Here is a 24,332-nt window from a genome sequence, read left to right as displayed (position 1 = left end):
AAAGAAAAATAGGGTTCCTCTATGGTAGTGGTAACCAACCCTGTTCCTGGAGATCAGCTGTCCTGTAGGTTTCCATTTCAACCCTAACCTGACTCTACTAAATAGCAGCTCAACTAGCTGTTGAATGAGGTGTGCTTTGTCAGGGTGGAAGTGAAAACCTATAGGATGGTAAATCTCCAGGAACAGGGCTGGTTTCCACTCTTCCATGGTGATAATTGAAATTGACAGTTGACAGTTGACAGTTGAAATTGAAATAGTACTTCCCTCCAGGGTCTTTCAGTGCACTTATCCCTGGTTATGGGTATGCACTTTGTTGTACGTGGCTCTGGATAAGAGCGTCTGCCAAATGCCATTAATGTAATGTAATGATAAGTCAACAAGCCCTTTTGTCTGAGAGTGTATAGTAAGGCCTAAACCATAACGTTGAGTAATGGGGAGAGACACACACACTCACCGGGGTTTGAGGCAGGCACTATGGCCTGTTCCTCTTGCTTGGTTTTGACGGGAACACTTGCGCCCCCCCTTTCGCAGGTTCGCGGAGCCCGACCCCAGCCACACCCTGGAGGAGAGGGTGGTGCACTGGTACTTCGCCAAGATGGACAACAACGGCAGCCAGGACATCAACAAGAAGGAGCTGAAGCCCTTCAAGCGTTACGTGAAGAAGAAAGCCAAGCCCAAGAAGTGCGCCCGCAAGTTCACCGACTACTGCGACCTCAACCAGGACAAGGCCATCTCCCTGCTCGAGCTGAAGGGGTGTCTGGGCGTCGGCAAGGACGGGGGTGAGAGGGAGGAGGGGTTGGGGCGGGGTAAGGGTTTGGGGTGAGAATCCGGGATGAAGAATTGAGGTGGGATTAAGGGCAGGGGTGAGCATTTGGTCGCTCCGCTCACTGGAAACTGCAGCAGTGTTTGGGGTTTTGCGTTGTCCAACCGCTGGAAGGCTTGGGCCGGGTTCCAGAACGTTCCCTTGCCGATATCGCCTTCTCAAAAACAATCAGCGAGCTAACCGGAACAATGTATGAAGCCGTATTGAGTGACAAGGACAGATAATGCATGTAGATGTTTTTCAATTATTCAACACCCAAAGTTGATACCGCAGAGTTCTCTCGAGTATTTATGGCTTTTTAAATCCGAAAAATATGTTACATTGATGAATAACTTTCAGGAACTAGGCAGTAAATAAAAAAGTTGTAGACCTTGTTCTGTAAACCTTATAATGCTCTTTTTTGTTTTATATTCTCATCAGTTGTTTACAAGTGAATCTGCCGGTGAAAAACATTTCTTTATAGTCTCTTATTCAGTTTAATTTACACATAATCCTTTATTAGATTATAGCAGATAAATAGATGCAGTAGTCTTTCAGTAGCAAATGTACATTTTGAACAGAGTGATAGTTCAGTCGTCATAGTGAAAAAATTGAACTAATTACTAAAACGCACCTTCTTTCACCTTTGACCCTTGTGTTGTCTTAAGGGCCAAAAATGACCCGCCACTATGTTTAACAGCAAAGAAAACCCCCTAAATTATCTTTTTTCAACTTGAAATTTGATGACAAAGTTTGTGATGAGTGACAGGTTGTTTCTTCATGCAAAATAGATTTGGGGTTTAAAATTCAATTAAGCTGCTTTATTTTCGGGGTTTAGTGAAGGCGGGTCATTTTTGACCCTCTGGACAAGGGGACTATACAGAATGTTACGACTACACAAGAGTTAATGAACCTGCACAAATTTACCCAGTGTGGGCCCTAACCTGTTGTTCAATAATAGATCCATATAATAAATTATATAATATAAATTAGCGTTCAAAGTTAGGGGTTCTGGAACGCATTCAGTCATTGTGAATGTGAAACATAATGAGGTCAGTCTTGTGGTTTCAGCATAATGGCACAGTAATTACTCATAAGATTTTCCGTGAGTGTTATCTCACCCATACTGCTAACCATATGCTGAAAAATTCTGTAAAGTAAGTATTTTCAGACTTTTCCTGCCCAGAGTCCACAAATGAAAATTAGCTTTGGAGCTATCTCTGGCATAGCAGTTGTGATGGACCTGGTCCCTGCTAAATAAAATAATAAAGTAAAGTCAATGTATTTTCATACATTACTGTCTAGTAATGCCAATAGTGAAAATAGATCTGATGGAGCCAGTCTTTAAATAGTAAGATCAACAGATGAAGTAGTGTACTGCTCAAAAATCAATTATTCTTCAATTTGAAATATGTCAACACCAACATAGATAGTTTTTTCTTACTCAAAGATGGTTGATTCCTTTACCTCAAAGCTCAGATATGTTTTCTAAAAACAAAATTGCATAATGCAGTGTGTGCAAGCCAGGCTAAACACGGTGACAGGGCCAATTAATGGCTCGTTATGAGAATGGAAAGAACGCCTTCAGACTCCCAGGGTGCATCTCTTTCCATCTGAGTTTGTGGGGCGGGCGGGCGGGGGTGGGGGGGGTGGGGGGGAGGTGGACACGGTAACAAGTCGCACACTAACACCTTTGTAAGAAGCAGACACGGTGTCGGTCGACCGGGAAGAGTGCCGTACGTTTTTTTTTTCTTTCGATGGGGAAAGCGGGGCACCCCGAAACCCGTTTGGGATGAATAACCGTTGTGTTTCTCTCTCCCTCTCTCCCGTTCGCAGGCAGTTCAGTGAGCAGCATCAACCCAGGGACAAGGCAAGGGACTCATTTGTTCAGTAAGGCACACACTAATGCTTTCACTAACCAGACCCCGCTGGCCCTTCAGCACCGCAGGTGGCTTGCCTATAATACACTAACGTTTGTCCACACCGAGAACGTGACACTTTGTGGTAAGGGCTGTACTTTTTTTTCCCCCTGCTACGCGTGAGGGCTTTGAGCCTTTCTTCTGCTCTGCTGTAGTCTAAGCCTTCCTGTGCTTCATGGTCTCCAAACTCATTTAACCCTTTCAGTCCCAAGCGCAATGTGAAGGGGCTCCACCCAAATCCAAATCAAAAGGGGTATTGGGTTTGGTTGAGAAAATTGAGAATATTTTGTAGGGTTTTAATAGGGGCTCAAAACAACAGTATAGCGGCCATTTTGGTCAGATTTTACGGTAGCTACGCTCGAGTGCTATATGGCTATAAGGGACTGAAAGGGTTACATCGCATTCGAGATGACTTCAGCAACATTTCAGTTACTTTTTCCTTACTTTTTCTATAATATCGGGAGCGAATTTGCTGATGTGGCTGGAATGTGCCTTGAATGAAGTGTATGTTGTTTGTGTACTCCTGCCCGGAGTGTGTCGAAGAGTCCCTGAGCAAGACACCTAACCCCCAATTGCTCCTGATGAGCTGGTTGATGCCTTGCATCAATTGTACAGCGCTTTGGATGAAGGTGCTATATAAATGCAGAGTCTGTTGAACGAGGACGAGTTGAAATAGAGAGAAAAGTAGCCGTTTCCAGAACGGGGCTGCTTTTGGGGTGGCATTTTCATATGAATGAATTTCTAGACTAGCTATACTGTGTGTGTGTGTGTGTGTGTGTGTGTGTGTGTGTGTGTGTGTGTGCGTGTGTGTGTGCGTGTGTGTGTGCGTGTGCTTGTGCGTGTGCGTGTGCGTGTGCGGTGGCACGGATGGTGCAGTGGGTAGCGCTGCCGCCTCACAGCAAGGAGGTCCTGGGTTCGAAACCCGGTCGGCCTCTCTGTGCAGAGTTTGCATGTTCTCCCCGTGTTTGCGTGGGTTTCATCCGGGTACTCCGGTTTCCTCCCACAGTCCAAAGACATGCAGGTTAGGCTGATTGGAGAGTCTAAATTGCCCGTAGGTATGAGTGTGTGAGTGAATGGTGTGTGTGCCCTGCGATGGACTGGCGACCTGTCCAGGGTGTATTCCTGCCTTTCGCCCAATGTATGCTGGGATAGGCTCCAGCCGGTTAGGATAATGAATGAATGTATATGTGTGTGTGTATATATATATATATATATATATATATATATATATAGTTCCATGGCTTGTTTCCCTAGAGGGACCATTGCTTATGGAACCCTCTATCATAGGTCTGCAGTGTGAAAGCTGCCAGACAAAGACCCCCTTGGACTAGGTGGGTCTCCTCTATGGAATCACAGACTTCCTTCTTTTTCTGAGAGAAGTACTATGAGACTTGATGTTCGACTACGCAGGACTAGGTGGTCCAGCACTCTGTCTGTTTGGAGGAGTGCTTTTGCACACTTTTCAGTCACTACATGGCATTAAATCATTAAGTTATATTTCTATGGTAAGGTATTTCAGTGATGTATCGCCTTAATGCAACTGCTGTAGAAGTTATTACTGACAGTATATTAGATAGACAATTCCCTGTTATTTTTTCCTCAAACAGGTATTTATTTCCATTTCCATTATGTCACCCAAGAAACATTTAACATTAAATTTTATTTAGCAGACGCTTTTATCCGAAGTGACGTACCAAACAGTGCATATCAAGGTCATACAACAAACAACCGAGCACGTCAGATAAGGAATTCCTTTGGGGGCAATAAAATGATATACTGTAGTAAAAATATAATCCTTTTTGACCTTAGGTTGATTCAATAACAAGACATATAAAACACAAAGGCACCTATGTCTATGCCAAAGGAAAATAACCTAGGGAAAGCATTCAGTTGGCTGTACCAGGTCGTTATAAATCTTTGCACAGGCCATTTACTGGCTGTGAGCTTGGTGCCGTGCGTCCAAAGAAACATTTTCCCCCGAGATCAATTTTGGATACTTGTTGATTTTTCCCAGAAAAACTAAAATGACATTCAGGCTCAAATTAGAACTGTGGGGTTCATAGTTTTCCTCTCATTTTTCAAGTAAGTTTTTGCATGGCAGCCTTTAAGATGAAAATGATAATACACTATTATTTTTCTTCTTCTTCTTCTTCTTCTTCTTCTTCTTCCTCCTTACAATTGTTGTGCCAAATACACTCACTTATCACATACTACTTCTGGGTTAAATATTCAGTAAATGCAGCTCACATTGAGTGTTCGTAGTGCTGTTTTGTTTCACATAGAGGAGTCTGTGTTATTAGTCTATTCATTCATTATTAGTCTGTTCAGGGCACAGCTTGGGTCAGTGAGCAGCACTGCAGTGGATGCTACATTGAGACTCACTGGTCTCTGCGCAGCCTGACTGTTATTTTAGCGCAGGAGAGGTTAAACGGACACGTTCTGCGCCAAGACAAATCAGCACGTTCGCGGCACCTCGTGTTAAAATGTCTTCGGCCCCCACCGTGCGTCCAGATTTATTATCTGTTTATTTATTTTCCTTTTTTCGCACGTGCGCCGTATATAAGAAAATCCAAATAAACGGAGCCGTTTGCGCCGCGGCTAAATATAGGCCATAAACCTTAAACGCCAGGAGCGGAATGGTGCCTCGGGGAGTCCTATAGGCTCGACACGGTGTACTTTTGCTGCGTGTGATAACACGGTCCTGAGTTCGGGGAGCCCCTGTCCTTGTGTGCTCGACCCAGTGGGGACACTCGGGTTCTGTGGACCCGTGCGGGACGCACCAGGCCAGAGCACGGGGCCGACATTTTGCTCTCACAGAACCTTCTGGAAGTGCTGCTGAATGCAGCGCTGTGAGTGCTGATATTGTGACTTGTAGGACGGAATAAACGGCAGTGTGCTTTTCAAACTATACTCATCGTCTCTGTACGTCTTAGTTCTTTTTTTTAACCGGCCTATATTTATCAATAATATTTCGTCATTAAACCGGGGAAGGTAATCTGTGAATTCGTTTTGCGAAGCGAGGATAAAAATGTGAAAATGACTCACAGTCCTTGGAAAAAATTGCAATGAAAAAACTGAAAGAAAGAATGACAGACATCGTCTTTGTCATGTTTGCCGTTCTGCGTTGTCTCTGTTATTTTAATGATTTCCAGCAGAGGTATGTTCCATTTTCTGACCCCTGTTCAGACGGCCTTGGGCCTAGACACGTGCCGGTGACCGCAGGTTTTTCAGTACGAGGTTCATTTTACATTCGTGTTCAGTGACCTTGGGAACAGGGAGCTGTGCAGTGCACAGTATTGTACAGCCAAACCCACTGTAGGGGAAAAAAATGGCTGCTAGTCTGAAAGCAGTGGATTGTGGTATTACATCAGAATATTGTAACATCTGTACATTACAGACAGAGATGGGATCAGAGCACAGGAAGTGCCATGGGCGGACAGGAAGTGCCAAGTTATAGGGGTGGAGAGCTGAGTGCCCTACGGACTGTACCACACAGTCCCCCCCCCTATTCTTACTCCCAGTAAAGCCTGCCATTAGATCTTTAATGACTGCAGACAGTCTAGACCTTGGTTTAAACAACTGATCTAAAATACAGCAGAGGCCCAACTATGGTACAATGCCCAGGGATATTCAGCCTCATTAAAGTCACTGTGTGTTTCAGTTCTCCTTGTTCTTTGGGTTGATTTTGCTGTTTTTAAATTTACCTGGGCAAGTATCCCTTTGTAGATTCAGACTCGTGTTACAGATACTGCAGGGTTTCCTTTCAAAACAGTTCAATGCTTGAATTCGGAAGCACAATTTACTGGCACTTTGAATTTATGTGGTGTGAAATTTGAGGTGAATCGGTGTCTGTTGTTAGGGTGTTTTGGTGTTTTTTTTCTGCCATGTTTGGCTCCACGGTGGTGGAACGAACTCCCCGTTGAGGTCAGAACAGTAGAATCTCTTCCCACCTTCAAGCGCAAACTGAAGACGCACCTCTTCAAGCTGCATCTCTCCCTGTCCCTCCCTACCTCCCTGTAAACCTTAATTGTTGTCTTTCTGTGATTTACTTGTGTATCAGGATGTTTAGTTTGGCTAGGTAAGCAGTGTTTGGCTAGGTAAACGGTTTGTTCATACACTTGCGTGTTACGGTATTATGATTTAAAATAAATAAATAAATAAAATAAATAAAATTGAATGTAATGTAAAATGTAATGTTTGAGGGGAGAGGGAGCAGATGGTTCTACTGGAGGCAGCTGAATCACTGAGCCGTCAGTGACCTGGGCTCCCCTTCCTATAGGGAGTTTCAAGCATGCACTCACCCTATTTCACAGGGAAATTAAGTGCTGGTTACACGCACTGCTAAAAGTGACAGTCCTAACAGCCATTTTTTTTATTAGAAAATATTAGCTGTTTTAAGTTACTGCTTGATTGACAAGTAAAATTTTTTCATTCCATTGGCAAATCTCTGAGGTGAGTCAAGCTGTCTTACCTCATTGGGAATATTTAATATAAGATTAAAATAATAAAATACTAATACTGTTATTTTTTGTCGTTACTTACACGGTGTAACGACTAAGAGACTGGCCTGGGTCTGTGGTGGGATTTGAACCCTGTGCATCTCACTCGTCCAAAGAGTCCGAAGACAAAAGCGTCAGCTTTTCCTCAGTCGGCTAATGGCGAAGGGCAACGGCATTATTACGTAATTTTTCAATTTGAGGGTTGTGTCGGCAGAGAGAGTGTTGCCATGGTAACCTGCTATGTGGCCTGCTATGTGCTTCACTAGCAAGCTAGCTGAGCTACACCTGCTAAACCGGCTTACTTTTTTTTGTTTTTGTTTATACAGCTGGATATTTATTGGAGCAATTCGGGTTAAGTGCTGTACCTCGCTTTAGGGTACGGCAGCTGTACAGAACCTGGGAATTTAACCTACATGTTCCTCTCTAACTGTCGTACTAAACTGGCGGCTCATGGAGCAGTCATTGACAGAGCCTTGGGCCCATCGCCGCCCCCTCGCTGACACACAGGAACGAGACGCGAGTGTGTGTGTGTGTGTGTGTAAACCCCACGGAGCACACGTCCGGCCCACACCACGTCCTGCGGTCAGTGTGGCCGCTCAGCCTCCCTGTCCCCATCTGTGGTGTGGCGGGACCAAACTGATAGACCCCGCTCCTCACCCCTCACCCTTCACCCCTAACCCCCCCCCCCCCCCCCCGCCCCCCCGTCCAGACCCTGTTTACACCAGCTGGCCGGTCTCCACGGAGCGAGCGAGGCCTGAGCTAATGTGTTTACCCTGGCAGCGCTGCCCACCGCCGCTGAAAAGCGCACCTCACACCGGGCATAACGTCAGGCCCATCCAACACGGCCTGCGTGCCAGTATAAACAGCGAGCAGCTCGGGCAGCGGACGGCCGCACTGGCCTGACGATGGTTTGTTTTACCCCCCCTCCCCCTCCCCCCCCGCCCTCCCCTTCACCTGTGCCCGGGGAACAGGCCATGGCCCAATGCCTGCTTAAGAGGCCGTTTAACATCACGCCGTTTGGTAGGGCTGGAAGAGTAATTGACGAAGCTTATGGGGCTTATCTTAGTTAGAATGCTTCGGTGACACAGGCTAGATGTTTCCAGAACGTAATGGTGAACAGAGACAGTTGGGAGAACCGTGGTGCCTCACAATTAGTCTTTGGGGTTTGGGAATGTAAACCTCTTCAGTGTTCACCCCAGCAAGGAAAGCTTCTTAGTTTAAAGATGTACGATGAGCCTTTTGCTGCTATTTTTTTTCCCTTTTTATTCCTTGTGGCTCCATAAAACAAATGGTTCAGTTTTGTGCCGTGGTTGAGACGTGATTAATATGAATGTGAGCATACTGCGGAAGCCTGTGGCTGTGTTGTGCATGCGTAGAGCTAACCGAATAATCCCAATGCTTATAAATCTTGGGGAACATCTCACAAAAAAATTTAAATCTGTTCAGCTGCCTTTTTGCGCAAGTTCAGCCATCAAAGCTGATATCGAATGGGGCAGCGGGTATTATTGCGGGAGATTTTTTTGTTCTTCATTTAGTCTTCAGGGGCAAAAGACATCTGTATGTAGACTTTTCTTTTTTTTTGGGAGATTGGCAGCTGCAATGGAAAACATGTGACTACCTCTTGCCTGCGATTTTTGGGGAGGGAACGTGGTGCATTCCCTCCCTGGGATTCGCCGTACGGGAACCCTGGTAATGAGTGGACCGTTTTGTGGATTAGCCATGAATGATCTTTGCTTGTGGTGTGAAGTCATTTGGTTTGTCTCGCCAAAACCATACCAGTGTCCAAGCCACTGGAGGTCTGTGGTTAGGTACTTCATTAGCCTCCAAAACGTTGTTTGGCTGGCCCTGCACACAATGGATTTATAACATTGTTTGTGTTCCAAAAGATGCATCAGTGCACCAGGGTTTGCATTTTGTGTTGAAGGCTCTGGGGTTTTGTTTGGACGGTCCTGAACTTTGAGGATTAAAAAATGTTGTCAGTTTGTTCACCGGTATATCCTGACCCTGCTGACCAGTTCAAATCAGCTCACAGCTCAACCTGGTTTAGCTGGTTGACCAGTTCAGACCAGCTCCCACCTTGACATGGTTTGACCAGCTCAAGCTATGCTTTGAAACAGCTAGTAGCTGGTTGACCAGCTACCACCTCAGACAAGACAAGTTACCAGCACTAGCACTCATACCCAACTAGACCAGCTTTATGACCAGCTTAGCCATGCTGGTTGACCAGCTCATACCCAACTAGACCAGCTTTATGACCAGCTTAGCCATGCTGGTTGACCAGCTCATACCCAGCTAGACCAGCTTAGCCATGCTGGTTGACCAGCTCATACCCAGCTAGACCAGCTTAGCCAGAAGAGGAACATTGTGCTGTAGCAGAGCTCTTTGAATGCGAACGATCAGCTGTGCAGCGTTAACTGAGGCCAGCACCGACCGAGTGCCTTCGCACACAGTGAGCTGCCAGACTCGATCCGCAGGCCGGTGATACCTGCACATACTGCTGTGGAGTTGTGTGCTGACATCGCAGCAGCATATGTGTGGCGCTGCTGCAGGGTTTCATGTGCTATCAAATCCATACTTACTGTTCAAGTATGTTAAGTGCTGAGTGCATTCAGTGTGCAGTTCAAAGAGAAAGTGTGGCATATCGTTTTTTTAAGCAATGCTCCGTGAATTATGGATACTGTATGTGAGCACTGCTCAGAGTCTATTTGGCTGAGGCTGTAGCCAGTCGTCGGTCCTCATGTTAACCTTATCCCATCCCCCTTTTATTACGGTTACCTAGCAACATGTAATACAGCTTGTGAGACAGGAATACATTACCTGTATAGCGAGTGGAATTATAGTGCCGACTGCGCATTGGGAGTATATCATCGGTTAACCGGCTCCCTTTGATGAAAAGCACGTTACCCAGCAACCGGTTAGCGGTTGTTAACTTTAGCAGTCTATGGCAGAGGGCCGAGATTGTCAGATTTCTCATTCTTTTCCCAGTTGGGGATGAATAAAAAGACATGTTGTTTGTTTTCCCCCGGTTGTGTGTGAACCCAAGGGCATGGCGGGGATTTTCCATTGTTTTTCAAACTTTTACAGGTATTCTTTGGTTAATCAGAATTATCTTGGACAATACAGTATATTCCCACTTTGCTTGAAGTAAAAAAAAAGACAAAACATTGAATTGACATTGTTCTTCTAATTGTTTTCAGATAAACAATTTGCTTAAATGTAATTGACTCATTAAAAGGGAACAGCAAAATACTTTCTTGTGTTGTTGCCAAATGTGGTCTGATGACAGAGTCTGTATTAAATAAAACTGAATCTAACTGCACTAGTTAACAGACGCAAGACAAGAGACACTCTGCCTTTAACAAATTAATATATAATTATATCTGTGTATACATAATTAACATAATTAATATGGTGGTTACTGTAAATCTTTTTTTTTTTTTTTACTTATGGGTCTGATAAGTTATCTCCAGGTTGGAGAATGAATTCATTCTCCAGAACCATCAGTGTGATTTATGGGTCTTGTTTATCAACTTGAAGACAGCAATGAAGATGGTGACTTACTATTGTAATAGCTTACAGTTAGTTAGCATTCTAGCTAGTTGGTTAGCTATGTCACCTGGGGATGAAGACTACCATATCATAACAAATAGGAAGAAATACAGTGATGAACAAGACCAAAATAAAAAATGCAAAAAAAGAATATTTCAGATATCAGAGGACACTTTCACAATGAAATGTAAAAAATAACTGATCTCAGCTCATTAATGGAAGGCAAAAGGGCGAAAGCCATTTTGAATCATTTCCCAGTTTTAACACATTAGGGTCCCACTTATGTAACTGCAGACACTAAGGCTATTTTCATTACAGAACAATCAAGAGTTTATTTTTCCCTGTCTTGGTCTGGTGCCCGGTAACTGCAAACTGACGCATCTTCTCAGACTGCCGGCATCGCTGCAAGTCCAAGTGGAATTCCGGCCTTTGCCAGAATCGTGGCAGCTTGAATTATTAGTCAGGCTCTTCTGTCTCAACAGTTTAACTTTCTCTTGAGGGCTGTCAGCTCTGTACCAGTAAACCATTAGGGTTTTTCTCTTCATCTCTGTATCTCTCCAGAGAACGCTCTCTGCCCTGCTAGACTGGTCAAATCGTGTTGAGCGTGGAGCTGGTCTGAACTGGTCAACCAGCTACCAGCTGGGCAATTCCACGGTAACTTGACGTTACGACTGCTGGATATTTGGGTGGTAAAGCCCAATACAGCTGCATAATAGAGACTGATAAGAGTTATTCCCACCTGAGGGTTATAAATGCATATGTCTCTTATGTGTCTGTGTTGGGCTTTACCACCAAAATATGCTGCAGTAGTAACGTCAGTTACCGTGGAATTGCCCAGCTGTTTTCAAAACCTAGCTTGAGCCTTTTTCAGCAGGGCATTATGGTATTTCAGAGGGTCTGTATCGCACCCAAGAATTCTCTATGCCCTGTTTGATTGCTTTTGGCTGTAAGTTAAATCACTTCGAAATTACCAGCAAACCAGCCATTTCAAAACCCCATCTGGCTGCTCCACATCAGGCCCGAGTGTGGCTTTATGACCCGCTCTGGCAGTGCAACTCGAGAGACTCCAGCGATCTCAGTGACCCGTTAGCGATCTCAGTGACCCTTTAGTGATCTCAGTGACCCGTTAGCGATCTCTGTGATGCGTTAGCAATCTCAGTGACCCGTTAGCGATCTCAGTGACCCGTTAGCGATCTCTGTGATGCGTTAGCGATCTCAGTGATGCGTTAGCGATCTCAGTGATGCGTTAGCAATCTCAGTGACCCGTTAGCGATCTCTGTGATGCGTTAGCGATCTCAGTGATCCATTAGCAATTTCAGTGACCTGTTAGCGATCTCAGTGATGCATTAGCAATCTCAGTGACCCGTTAGCGATCTCAGTGACCCGTTAGCGATCTCTGTGATGCGTTAGCAATCTCAGTGACCCGTTAGCGATCTCAGTGACCCGTTAGCGATCTCTGTGATGCGTTAGCGATCTCAGTGATGCGTTAGCGATCTCAGTGATGCGTTAGCAATCTCAGTGACCCGTTAGCGATCTCTGTGATGCGTTAGCGATCTCAGTGATGCGTTAGCAATTTCAGTGAGCCGTTAGCGATCTCTGTGATGCGTTAGCAATCTCAGTGATCTGTTAGCGATTTCAGTGACCTGTTAGCGATCTCAGTGACCCGTTAGCGATCTCAGTGATGCATTAGCGATCTCAGTGATGCATTAGCGATCTCAGCGACCCGTTACCGATCTCAGTGATACGTTAGCGATCTCAGTGATGCGTTAGCAATCTCAGTGACCTGTTAGCGATCTCAGTGACCCGTTAGCGATCTCAGTGACCTGTTAGCGATCTCAGTGACCCGTTAGCGATCTCAGTGACCCGTTAGCGATCATTACTCCGCAGCGGGTCCCTTTTAATGGCAGGTAACGTCACAGCAATATATCAGCCCACGTGGATGTGTTACCTGTCTGCGCTTTGCAGTTGCTTTACCTGGGTTATTCACCTTTTACCTGTTGTTAGTGAGTCAGAGACTAAGTCCGCCCCAGACAGACTTCTCTCTTTTGTTCAGAGAAGGTTTGTGAATTCTCCTGCTGTACTACACAGCTCATAAGAGATATCATCTGAAGGTATAGCATGGATATAATCACCATATATATTACTGGCAAACATAACAAATGTGGAACAATGTGGTCTGTTTTTGGTAAAAAAAAACAAAAACAAAAAACAGCTCAGGCTAGGTTTTGAAACAGCTGGTAGCTGGTTGACCTGTTCAGACCAGCTCCATACTAAACATGGTTCGACCAGCTGAAGCTACATTTTGAAACAGCTGGTAGCTGGTCATTTTAAAGCTGGTCATAGCTGCATTTTACACCAGGGATCTTTTCTAGAAGGGTAAAAAGGACTTGATACAGTACAGAGCTAACAGTACATGGGAAACAAAAACTAATCTCCAGTACCACTTTTTAAGAGTGCTCTCCTGAGAAGAAGAGATGCAGACAGAGGATTTGGTTTCCCCCTTTATCAGATGTGAGCCTGGCTGTCCTGGTTGAGGGGAGAGGGGGGTGGGGGGTGGGGGGGTGAGGGTGTTTTTGTGTTGTTAATGGCGTGGGTATTTCAGCACGTCTCTCTGTGAATGGGCGCAGGGCGATGCTGGCTGTTCTGCTGGAGCCATGTAATTGACCCCGGTTTAACTACAGAGGCGGTGGGAGGGGAGGGGAGGGGAGGGGAGGGGAGGGGCGGGAGAAGAACACAGTGCTCTCACACTCTCTGATCTCACTGGCTCGTATACCCCCCGCTCTAAAACTTTTATTTTATTTTGAGTTTGTTTCAGAGTTCAATGAAAACAGTCAACAAAAAGTTTCAGCTATTTGATTGCTGCGACTACCTCTACACGCGTTTGCAGGATAATTCTACCCTTCTTAGTAGTATTTCACTGGAGTTTTTTTTTTGTGATCTCCTTGGTACTAACTTGCGTAGGGGTTGCTCCTGTACGAAATAGAATTATATAGAGTGAGCTGGCTGAATTTACGGAGGGTGACTGGGTTTTTCACACGGTCAAAAAAAGTCTAAGAGGGGCTCCACCTGTGCTCTCCCACCCACCCCCCTGCTGTTAAATCATACCCTCCCCCCCCCCCAAAAAAAAAGACCCACACACATCTGATGTGCTCCTCAGTGCCGGGGAGACTCACAGGAGTGCCCCCCCCCCCCCCCATGGGGAGGCTCACAGGAGCGTGCACACCCCCCTCTCCCAAAACCATCTGTAAGCAATCGGAGCTCCATGCCCATCTCCCCCCCGCATCACAAGGCTTGCTCTTCCCCTCTGATTGATAGGCCCAGAAGGAGTAAGGCTCCCGGTCCACCGCCTCATCCCTTCCTCTGTCCCGCAACCCAATTCCGCCACTGCTGCAGACAGTACGCCAGGGGTGTTCAACTCTGGTCCTGGTTTTTCTTCCAACCGGTTACCTTAATTTTAGGTCTTCTGACAGCTCTATAAACTACACTGGTTCACTCCTGTACTTTGAGACCAATGAAATTGTTAACATGCTCTTGCAGTCTCCAGCTGCGGCTGGTTCTTCGTACGAATGTCAGATGACGATATGATTGAGATGTTTATATAATTAATGCCAGAAAGTTGCCGTGAAATCCTGGAAGGGCTCAGGGGCCTGGCTGCGCACCCCCTCCAGTGTGCTGTACGCGGTCATGTGTTCGTCTGCGCGGCGAAAACGCAGTGCAGCAGTGCATGTCTCTATTATGCTCAGACAGTTGCTGTAGTCCTTTGTAAAATGATGAGACAGCAAGGCGAAAGAGAGAGAGAGAGAGAGAGAGAGTGAGAGAGATGAGAAACACTGAAAGATTGTTAAGCAGAGACGGAAGACGCGGCAAGAGAGTGATTAAAGACAGACGTGAATAGATTAAGAGCGGTATTGGGAGAGAAAAGAACAGACAGAGTGGAGGAGAGATTAGAAAAAGCAACAGAGAGAGATGCGAGATGAAAAGGTGAGTGATGAGAGAGAGGCGGAAGGGAGTGAGAGAAAGCGAGTGACGCACCAGCCACAAAGGATGTGTCTGTTTCGCACGATTTCGAGAAGAGCGCAAAGACGTGCGAAGCCCTCCGCCCTCTGCTGTCTGCTTAAGCTCGTGTGTGTTGGAAAGGGCGTCTGGATCTTCTGGACCTCTCGGTGTTCATCTGGATGAGCTCTGTTCTGAACTGTCTCTGAACATCTCCTGTCTGTCAGAGAGAGATGCCTGCAGTGCTGTCTGCTTACTGGTGCTGTTTGCCTCATGTTTTGCACGGCTGGGACTGCGGATTGCAAGTGTGTGTGTGTAAGTGCGTGTGTGCATGTGCATATTTAAGTATGAGTGTGAATGCTTGCGTACATGTCTGTGCATGCACACACACACACACACACACACACACAAGCGTGCACACACATACATGAGCATGCTTGCACTGAGGCACACACAAAAGCAAGCACACTTGTGTGTGTGTGTGTGCCCGCACACGCTCATGAGCCCACACGCCCAGGCGTGTGTGTGTGTGTGTGTGCACGCATGTGTGCTCTCGTTTGCGGGTATGTGTGTGTGTGCGTGTGTGCGCACAGGCTTGTGTGTGTGTGTGTGTGTGAGTGCGTATGCTGTGGAATGTTGCTGTCCTGTCACGCAAATAGCTGCTTGCATCTGTGAGCCGAACAGCAGAGGAGCTGTCTGACGGTCCCCCACCGCCCCCACCCCCCCCCCCCCCCCCAACCCCCCCCTCCCCAACCCCCCCCTGTCTGTTCCCAGTAGGTCGTCTGGTGTGAAGGGTGACGGGCCCCGGAGCTGAAGGGGGGAGCCGGGGGCACAGAGAGAGAGCGTCTGTGTGCCTTCACACCGCGAGAGGGACAGCAGAAACAGAGAAAAAAGTTCCAGTTCAAATAAAGAAGTGGCGCCAAAATATTTGCACTTTCTCCTCCCAATGTTAAGTATTGTACATGTTTTTGTTTTTATTTGAACGTATGACTTAAAAAAGTCAACAGAAATATTAATGATTTAAGAGCTCAATGCTGGTTCGAGAAATTATAATTAAAAAGGAGGAACTGAGTCATCGTTACATTCAGCTGTGTTCCGACCAATGGGTTTGCCACAGCTAATTTTGTATGACATCACTAAAGCTAACCTGACCACCTCCTGATTCCGCAGCATGTGGTCAGCTACCTAAAAACAGGCTATCCAGGGCCACGTTCATGGCTAAAACAAGACGATTTCGGCAAGCTTTAAACTGTTGTACGATGTACTTAAACAAAAAAAACAAAAAATGTGACACGTTACCAGGACCATGTCAGTCTATAGTCCATGTTTAATCTGGAATCTGTCCGTGGTTTCTACCCTTCTTATGTCACAATATTTATTTTCACTGATTTGTTACATCTCACAGAAATTAACTAGTTTAAGCCGTAGTGAATCCCCGGTATTTTGATTTTGTGTTTTAGCCGTGAATAGTCACGTTCAGTTACAGTTGTTGATTTCCAGAGTACCAGCACTACAGAATGTGTTTTGTGATAGATTATGCCTTGTGTCTTGAGTGAATTCCTATTAAAAGAAAGAGAGAGAGAGAGAGAGAGAGAGAAAAAAGTTAGAGGCAGAATGTGTTTGTTATGAATACAAAGTGTTGACGGTTGTAACCGACGGTGATGTACAGAAGCAAGCTTTTGTGGAGCCACTGATCTGGAGACAACCTGTGATTGTGGAAATCTGTGGGGGCACGCAGTGTTCTCCATCCATCCCAAGCAAAACACACTGTGCCACTCTGTGCCCATCCTACACTCAGAAATAAAGAGACAGTGGAGGCAGTGCATTTATGTTCTTCAAGGATCATATTTCCCCAAAGTACCCTACAGAAGTACAGCAATGTTCTATTTGGGTACAAATTAGCACATTTTCCAAACAAAAAAGGTACACTTTAGTTCTATATTGCTGGCTGGGGCTACAAGTTCATGCACCTATAGGGTAGCCCCCCCAGCGACAAGCATTTGTATCTTTTTAGGCACTTTTCGTACCTTTATTTCTGAGAATGTTACCACTGTGCAGGTTGAGTTGGCGTGGGTTCACGTGGTTCAGATCCCTCTTTGAAGAAAGTCAAATAAAGTAACTAATTAGAAGAACGACAGCATACAGCCCCTCAGATGGATGCAGGCCTCTGTCAAAAGGTGAAGGTTTCTTTTTTTTGTGTTGTGCATTTCTTTATTTTTTTTGTCTTTTTTTTGTCTTTTTACGTTTGTGTATTTGCTTGCTTATATGGACATATAATTTGTACCGAGAAGCCTTAGCACCTGCTCGTGGAATTAAAGGTAAAGATGCTCACGATGTAAATATGTATCATACGCTTTTCATTCACCCGCTGTCCCACATTGTCAGGCTTGGGTTTTGGCATCTCCCTAAAAGCAGTTCCACCGTCGTTCAAGCTGCTCGACACAACCCCTCGCGGGCTAACGCCCTGTCAATAAACCGAGTCATACTGCATCCACATAACCCGACAGCAAGACCGTACACGCTACAAGATTTGCGAAATGTTTTTGATAACGTCGTTTTGGCAGCGGTTTTGTATTTTTCTTTGATACGTTTCTTGCATTGACTGTGCAGTCTTTTACTTCCCTGTGAACGGAGAATGTCACCGGCTGCTGTGAGGGTTTTACGGAAAAAAGCAGAGTCAGGAAGTTTGATACTGCAGACCCTGAACTGTCTGGATCTTTTCTCTCTTTTCTTTTCCGCCAGTGTCACAGTGATTACGGCTGGGACCGGTAGGCCCCTCTCTCTCTCTCTCCCTCCTTCTCTCTCTCTCTCTCTCTCTCTCTCCACCTGAGCAGCTCTCTTTGAAACACTGGGTCTGTGTGTCTGCCTCCAGCCCCCCCGGGGACGGATCACATTTTAAACATCTAAATTGTTTAGCGGCGCAGACATGGTCGCAATCACAGCTAATCAACTGGAGGAGCCATTGTGAAGGCGGGGTCCGCAGAGGACTGGGGAGGGGAAAGGAGAGAAAGAAAAGACATTTTGAAGAGGTGTGACCAGCTAGCCGGCACAAGCTGTGTAGGGGCGTTCCCAAACTTTTTTTCTGATACGACCCCCAAATTAATGTCCACAAATTTACGTGACCTCAGCATCACACCCACACACATGCCTTGTGCCTAACAACCCCCTTTGATTGTATTGGCCGTGCCTATATATATACCACGGCCTCTCATGCATTGCATTTTGTTATGGTTCATTCATTGGGAGCAGTGAGTAGCCTACATGCTCATATTTTAAAGAGACAAAATTACAATTTAGCTTAAAAAATTGAGAAGACCCTATCCTCACATAAGGCGACCCCTCTGTACTGCACTGGCGCATTTTGACATGGAGAGCGAGGTCGTTTCTGAGGGGGGAGGGGTCAATAAGAAGTACTTGAGAGCACGTTAGTGAAGCCTACTGGTAGAAATAGGTAACTTCTTTTAAAGGGCACTGCCAAAACCCAAGCATTTACCTTACAATCCCTTTGTAGACAGATTGTTAAAACTAAGAGGAATAAAAGCAATATCTCTTTTTTTGAATATGCCGGTTGATTTCTGTCATTTGAAATTATTTGTTTTAAAAAAATATATCAATTGTCTCCTCTTTGAATAAGTCCACCCAAGGTAGAGAAGTAACTAGCCAGGCTGGACCTTTTTTAGTGTGTCCTGCTTACAGGTGGCTATACAGGTGAAACATATGACATATAAAACGAATCTGTTCTATGGGAGAGATGTTCACACAGCCAGTGTGCCCATTCAGTGAGCAAACCTGGCACCTGGACATCTGCCGGAGTGGAAGTCTACCTGACATACAGAAAGGCTATGTTACACAAGGTCGCACCTGGATATAGCCTGGAAACTTCCTAGGCAGCTGAGAAACTTACACTTTTCAACTAAACGTAGTTGCATTTTGACCTGAATGCTGTGACATCAAATGTTACCGCATTTTCACCCCAAAAACGTTCACGTACCACAGTCTTATCGGTAGTTTTGCACCATTATATACCGTATCTATAGCACATCATGGCAGTCCAATCATATCTGAATAATGTTGGTGTAGGTGCAAGTTTTTGTTTTATTCTGGCACTATTGGCTCAGGCGGCAAGAGCGGTCGTCTGTGCAAGACACCTGGTCCAAATGCTCCTGATGAGCTGGTTGGTGCCTTGCATGGCAGCCAATCACCATTGTCGTGTCAGTGTGAGTGTGTTTATGAATGGGTGAATGACAAGCATCAGTTGTATATAAATGCCAAACATTTACCATGACAGCTGATTGAACTAATTAACTGATCATAATTTCAACCAGGACCTCAATAAGTAGAATCTGGTGTCTCAGTGCTGGGCTAAAATACACCCAGTACCACAGTCTCTCTCTCACAGTAAAATACCAGCCCCTTTTCAGATAACATTACATTTGGCAGATGCTCTTATCCAGAGCGATGTACAGTTGATTAGACTAAGCAGGAGACAATTCTCCCCTGGAGCAATGCAGGGTTAAGGGCCTTGCTCAAGGGCCCAATGGCTGTGCGGATCTTATTGTGGCTACACTGGGATTTGAGCCACTGACCTTGCGGGTCCCAGTCATATACCTTAACCACAACGCCACAGGCCACCCCTTAAGGCTGCTACAGATAAGACTGGGCACCCCTGATCCATTATCATCAAGTCAGGGGAGCAGGGGGGTTTGCAGAACAGGGCTGTGTGCAGGTGCGGTAGGGTTCAACTTCCTGCTTCTCCCCAATAGAACCAACCACCAGAAGAAGCCCTGGTCACCGGGCACACGTTACTCAAAACAGGCGATCGCAGTTTTCGGATGTGGGGTATTATGGCATTGCGGTAAAGACAGGCTGAAGATATTTGGGGGTGTGAGTGTAGTTGTTGTTAGAGTGAGGTTTTTCTGGAGTGCGGGGGTTGCTGTTGGAACAGAGTTTGTGAGTGTGGTTGTCGTTAGAATGGGGTTTTTCTGGAGTGGGGGGTTGCTGTTGGAACAGAGTTTGTGAGTGTGGTTGTAATTAGAGTGGGGTTTTTCTGGAGCAGGGGGTTGCTGTTAACAGAGGTTGTGAGTGTGGTTGTTGTTAGAATGGGGTTTTTCTGGAGTGGGGGGTTGCTGTTGGAACAGAGTTTGTGAGTGTGGTTGTCATTAGAATGGGGTTTTTCTGGAGTGGGGGGTTGCTGTTGGAACAGAGTTTGTGAGTGTGGTTGTCGTTAGAATGGGGTTTTTCTGGAGTGGGGGTTGCTTTTGAGTTTGTGAGTGTGGTTGTCGTTAGAATGGGGTTTTCTGGAGAGGGGGTTGCTTTTGAGTTTGTGAGTGGGGGCGGTGCGGGAGATGAAATGGGAACTGGAAAGCGGCTGCAATGCATGTGTCTTAAACTGCCACATGTGGCATTTGACATCTAGTGAGAAGTTCAAAAGAGTTTTATAATGACGCAGCTGCTCTGGGATGTGTGGTGTGTGTGTGTGTGTGTGTGTGTGGCGTGTGTATTTTGGGTGTGTGTGTGTGTTTGGGGGTGTGTGTTGTGTGGTAGGGGTGGGGGGGAGGTTATTTAGGAAAAGTAAGGCCTTGATTGTGCATATGAGAGTTTAGGTGTGGGAGGTGATGTGTAATTGCATTTATTTCCTATTTGCGGCTGTATTATGTATGTGTGAATGTGGGAGAAACTGATGTGTGTTAGACACCACAGATATGGCTTGGTCTGCCCTGTGCAATAAATGCCTCCAATTTCACATTACATTACATTATTGGCATTTGGCAGACGCTCTTATCCAGAGCGACGTACAACAAAGTGCATACCCATAACCAGGGATAAGTTCGCTGAAAGACCCTAGAGGTAAGTAGAATTTCAACTGCTACCTGTACAACAAAGATAAGGACAAGGGCCATTTTTTTTTTTTTTTTTTTTTTTTTTTTTTTTTGAACAAACAAACAAACAGAGCAAAAGTCACCAAATTTCACACATAACGTTTCTGATACAACAGACACTAAAAATAAAGTGTCATAAGATAATATTAAATTGGCGTATTTATCCATGTCAAGCAAAGGAAGTGAAGTATTTGAGGGGCGCAGTTGTATAAATGTGAAATGTCGTGGGCTTGTATTGTACTCTTCAGCTTGATTGATGGTATCTGCAGGGTGAGAAGATGAGGCATTTCAGCCCCCTTTAGTGCATCTTTGATCATGTGCTCGGGTGCCAATCAAGGGCCTGAGCCCTTCTCCAGATCTGCAGGATTGGAATTCCACATGAAATAACAACGAACATCTGACAACCTCCAAGCTGTTAAAACCCTTAGACATTCTAAAGGTTCCTGTCTCTCTCTCTCTCTCTCTCTCTCTCTCTCTCTCTCTCTCTCTCTCTCTCTCTCTCCCTCTCTCTCTCCCATAGTTCAACAAAATGTAATGCCCAATTATATAGCTGTGTACTCGTTCCGCAAGTAAACTAAGAATTTTATTGTAAAATGATATTCTTAAGAAAGTGGCTGCGTCAGTGGAGATATTTTTCAATGTCCAGTGTGTGTGGCAAAAGGGGATGCAGTTCAGATTCTTTCTGTGAAAATTAGCATTTTTAATTTTTTTAGACATATCTCCCTTTTCCTAAAAACAATTTCTCTTTATACCTCAACTGTTCTCTTCCTCTTCACGCCTCACAAATCGGCATTATTTTAAGCAAGAAGGTTCGATTTTCCGGGTAAGAACATGTGTTTCCTCAAAATGCTTCAGAGAAACTCTTTTCAAGCACGATTATAGATAATTAGAGGAACCATTCGGGGGTATAATACAGCTAATAGTTACAATGGGCCGAGGCAGGGTCAGCCGGCCGCAGCGAATGGCGGTCCAGAGAATTCCCATCTGTGCGCGCTGCCCTCTCTCCCTCTCCGCACAGAGCCTCACCTGCTTGGCCCATACGCTGGGGTCAAAGGTCACGTGCTAGGAGGTTGTGGCCTCTGTGCCGGAGGTCACGGTGGAAGCAGCCGTGGTGCAGGCTGATTAAGAATTCAGCTGGCCAGCAGGCCCACAAGGCTGCAGGTGTCAGGTGCTGGGCACCCACCCACCCCCTTCCTTTCTTAGGCTTTGGCATTTGTGTTTGGGTGACCGTGTGTGTGTGTGTGTGTGTGTGTGTGTGTGTGTGTGTGCGTGTGTGAGTCAGGCAAAGAGCTCTGTCAGTTATGCTTCTATTCAGGATTTATGTTCAATGGTTCCCGTATGTTTTTCTGGGAAGCGTATGTTATGCATCACTCCTTTTGTCCTTTTAAAGGTAACACATCCATCGTCTGCTTTATCAAGATAGAAATGTGCAAGTGTTTATGTGTTCGCATTGAGAGGACAACCTCACAGTCCCGTAGCACTGAAAGCATTCTCCTGAACTCTTCAATCATCCACGGCCCCCTGATCGACTCAGATCCTCGTGTCTCCCGGCACAGACCGACGATTAACCCTTTGAAGAATACATTTTTTGAAATGTTTTTTTTTTTTCTCCCACAAAGAAATTCCAAGTCGGTGTTCTAGAACTCCATCGCCTTCAATTAAAGATGGTTCAGCGTCAGCAGTAGAATGTTTTGGTTCAGAACATTCCGCTCACATATTTGTCATCGGGAACCTTAAAGGGTTAACCACGTGCAGCCGGCAGTGTAGTTATTTTTAAATGCATGTTGGATTTTTATATATATATTTTTGATTTTTCAAAATCTAATCTTTTGATATCCAGGTGCTGCATACTGTGGGAGATCCCTATATTATTTATTGATAATAAGTAAACTTATAAGTAAAATTATAGCAATAAAAAATATTTATTAGAAATTCACCCTGAATTTTAAAAACCCATTTATAAAGTAAAATGTTTTTTCACTTTCCTCTTTTTTATATCGAATGTACTTTTTCCAAAAATGTGATTAAAAGCAATTCCCTGCTCTCTGCTACAATATATATGCTGGGAAGTGTAACGTCTCAGTATGTGCACAGTGTGTGGGCCTTTAAACCGCACCGTTAGCCTGTGGTACATTTAGGACTATGCAGGACGCTGAATTGCATTAACCTGGAAATGCGGAGGGTAGCGAGGGATGAGAAATGGCAGGACCTGGGGTCTCTGTGTCCCTGGAGCCTTTGCTTGTCGTGAGTATTGTCTATACAAAGAGAAAGAAAGTACTTCCTTTTAAACATGCACAAATACGGGCCCACGGCGCACTGCTTTAAACCAGATAACAGAAAAGCACCGGCTTGTGCTTAAGGTGAATTACGTACTGTAGCAAGCTCGTTCCAACGGAAAAGTAAGACTCTTAACCTATTTGAAGCGCGATATTCTTGTCGCATTCATGTCGTCCTGCAATTACATCCCGTACATGGAAACAAAAGTCCCCATCTGCAGAACAAACGATCGCCGTTACCTCCACTTCACGAAACATCATCTTCATTAATGTTATGAAACGTGGCCTGAAGCGATAACGTTTCTTATAGGCACGTTTGTGAAGATGCCCTTTCTGCGTTTTCAGCTGGTGGGCAATTACTAGTGGCTATTAGCAAAATGTATGCGTGTTTTTCGGGAAAAAGCACCGCTTCTTATTTTTCCAGACACCCTGTTTCAGCATTTTCACCTCATGTACAGTAGTAGGCTCCTTTCCCCATTCTGTAACTTTCCTTTCCTCAGTACAACCAAACTTCATAACCAAAATGCCTGGGAGTGTATGCCATTTCTCCACATTATAATACAATAATATAAGGTCCCTTTCATGTGTAGCGAGTGTACATATTTGTACTTTAAGACCAAGCCCTTCTGTGCTGAATACTTTTCATCTGACTCATACAGTGTCACTCTGGTGGCAATCAGCGAATGATGTGCCTACATAATATTATACGATACATTGGTAGATTCCTTTAGCATGTACAGAACCTTTTTGCGCACGCAAAACCATTAACATTGTTGGGTCAGGGTATTTGTTTTGCACTAACCATTGGATGTGTTATTAGCTTTGTACATGCTGACATGTTTTCAGGCCTCATGTCTCAAAGTCAAAGTTTGGATTTATTTTACGATACTTATTTATTATTATTTTATCAAGTTATGTGAGTCTGGGTTCAGGACTGTTTCTTCGTCCGATTTTCCTGATCCAGACATTTTACATTTAAATTTTCTTGGATCTTCCTCAAAGTCTTTAGGAGTTCTTCAGTAACCCCTGCTTAGCTGCTAGTAACATGAACAGGATTTGAATCTGCCTAAAAACGAGACTCCACATAGTTTAGTCTCCTGCTTCCTCCACTCCTAGCCAAGATACTGCACCTTATCGGCCATTGCTAGATTAAAAAAAAAAAAAGGGTTTTTTTCTTATCAGGGTCTGACTCTGGATTAAATGACTCCAGATTTTAATGTAGCAGATCTGATTGGTCTGTGTAGCTGCTGCTCTCTCCGATCTCTCGCACTCCCTCCCTCTCTCTCTCTCTCTCTGTTCCTCTAACCCTCTCTCTCTCTCTGTCACTCTCTCTGTTTCTCGCTGCCTTGAATTGCAGTTCAGGCCGACAGGCCCGTTCAAAATGTGAAGATGTTATTTGGCAAACTGCCTGGAGG

The 24,332-nt window shown here is 45.1% G+C and overlaps 1 protein-coding gene across 1 annotated transcript in view; it reads left to right on the top strand.

Annotated features, from left to right (window-relative positions):
* Positions 1-18,322, top strand: part of smoc1 (SPARC related modular calcium binding 1) — a 63,862-nt gene extending 45,540 nt beyond the window's left edge. The window contains exons 12-14 of the mRNA XM_061222937.1: positions 532-779; positions 2,639-2,672; positions 15,537-18,322. Coding sequence (XP_061078921.1) covers positions 532-779; positions 2,639-2,672; positions 15,537-15,576 — 322 coding nt within the window. The 3' untranslated portion in view covers positions 15,577-18,322. The remainder of the gene's footprint in view (positions 1-531; positions 780-2,638; positions 2,673-15,536) is intronic.
* Positions 18,323-24,332: the final 6,010 nt, after the last annotated feature.

The sequence above is a fragment of the Conger conger genome, chromosome 1, assembly GCF_963514075.1.
Source record: "Conger conger chromosome 1, fConCon1.1, whole genome shotgun sequence".
NCBI classification, from domain to species: domain Eukaryota; kingdom Metazoa; phylum Chordata; class Actinopteri; order Anguilliformes; family Congridae; genus Conger; species Conger conger.
This window is presented reverse-complemented; position numbering and strand designations above follow the sequence as displayed.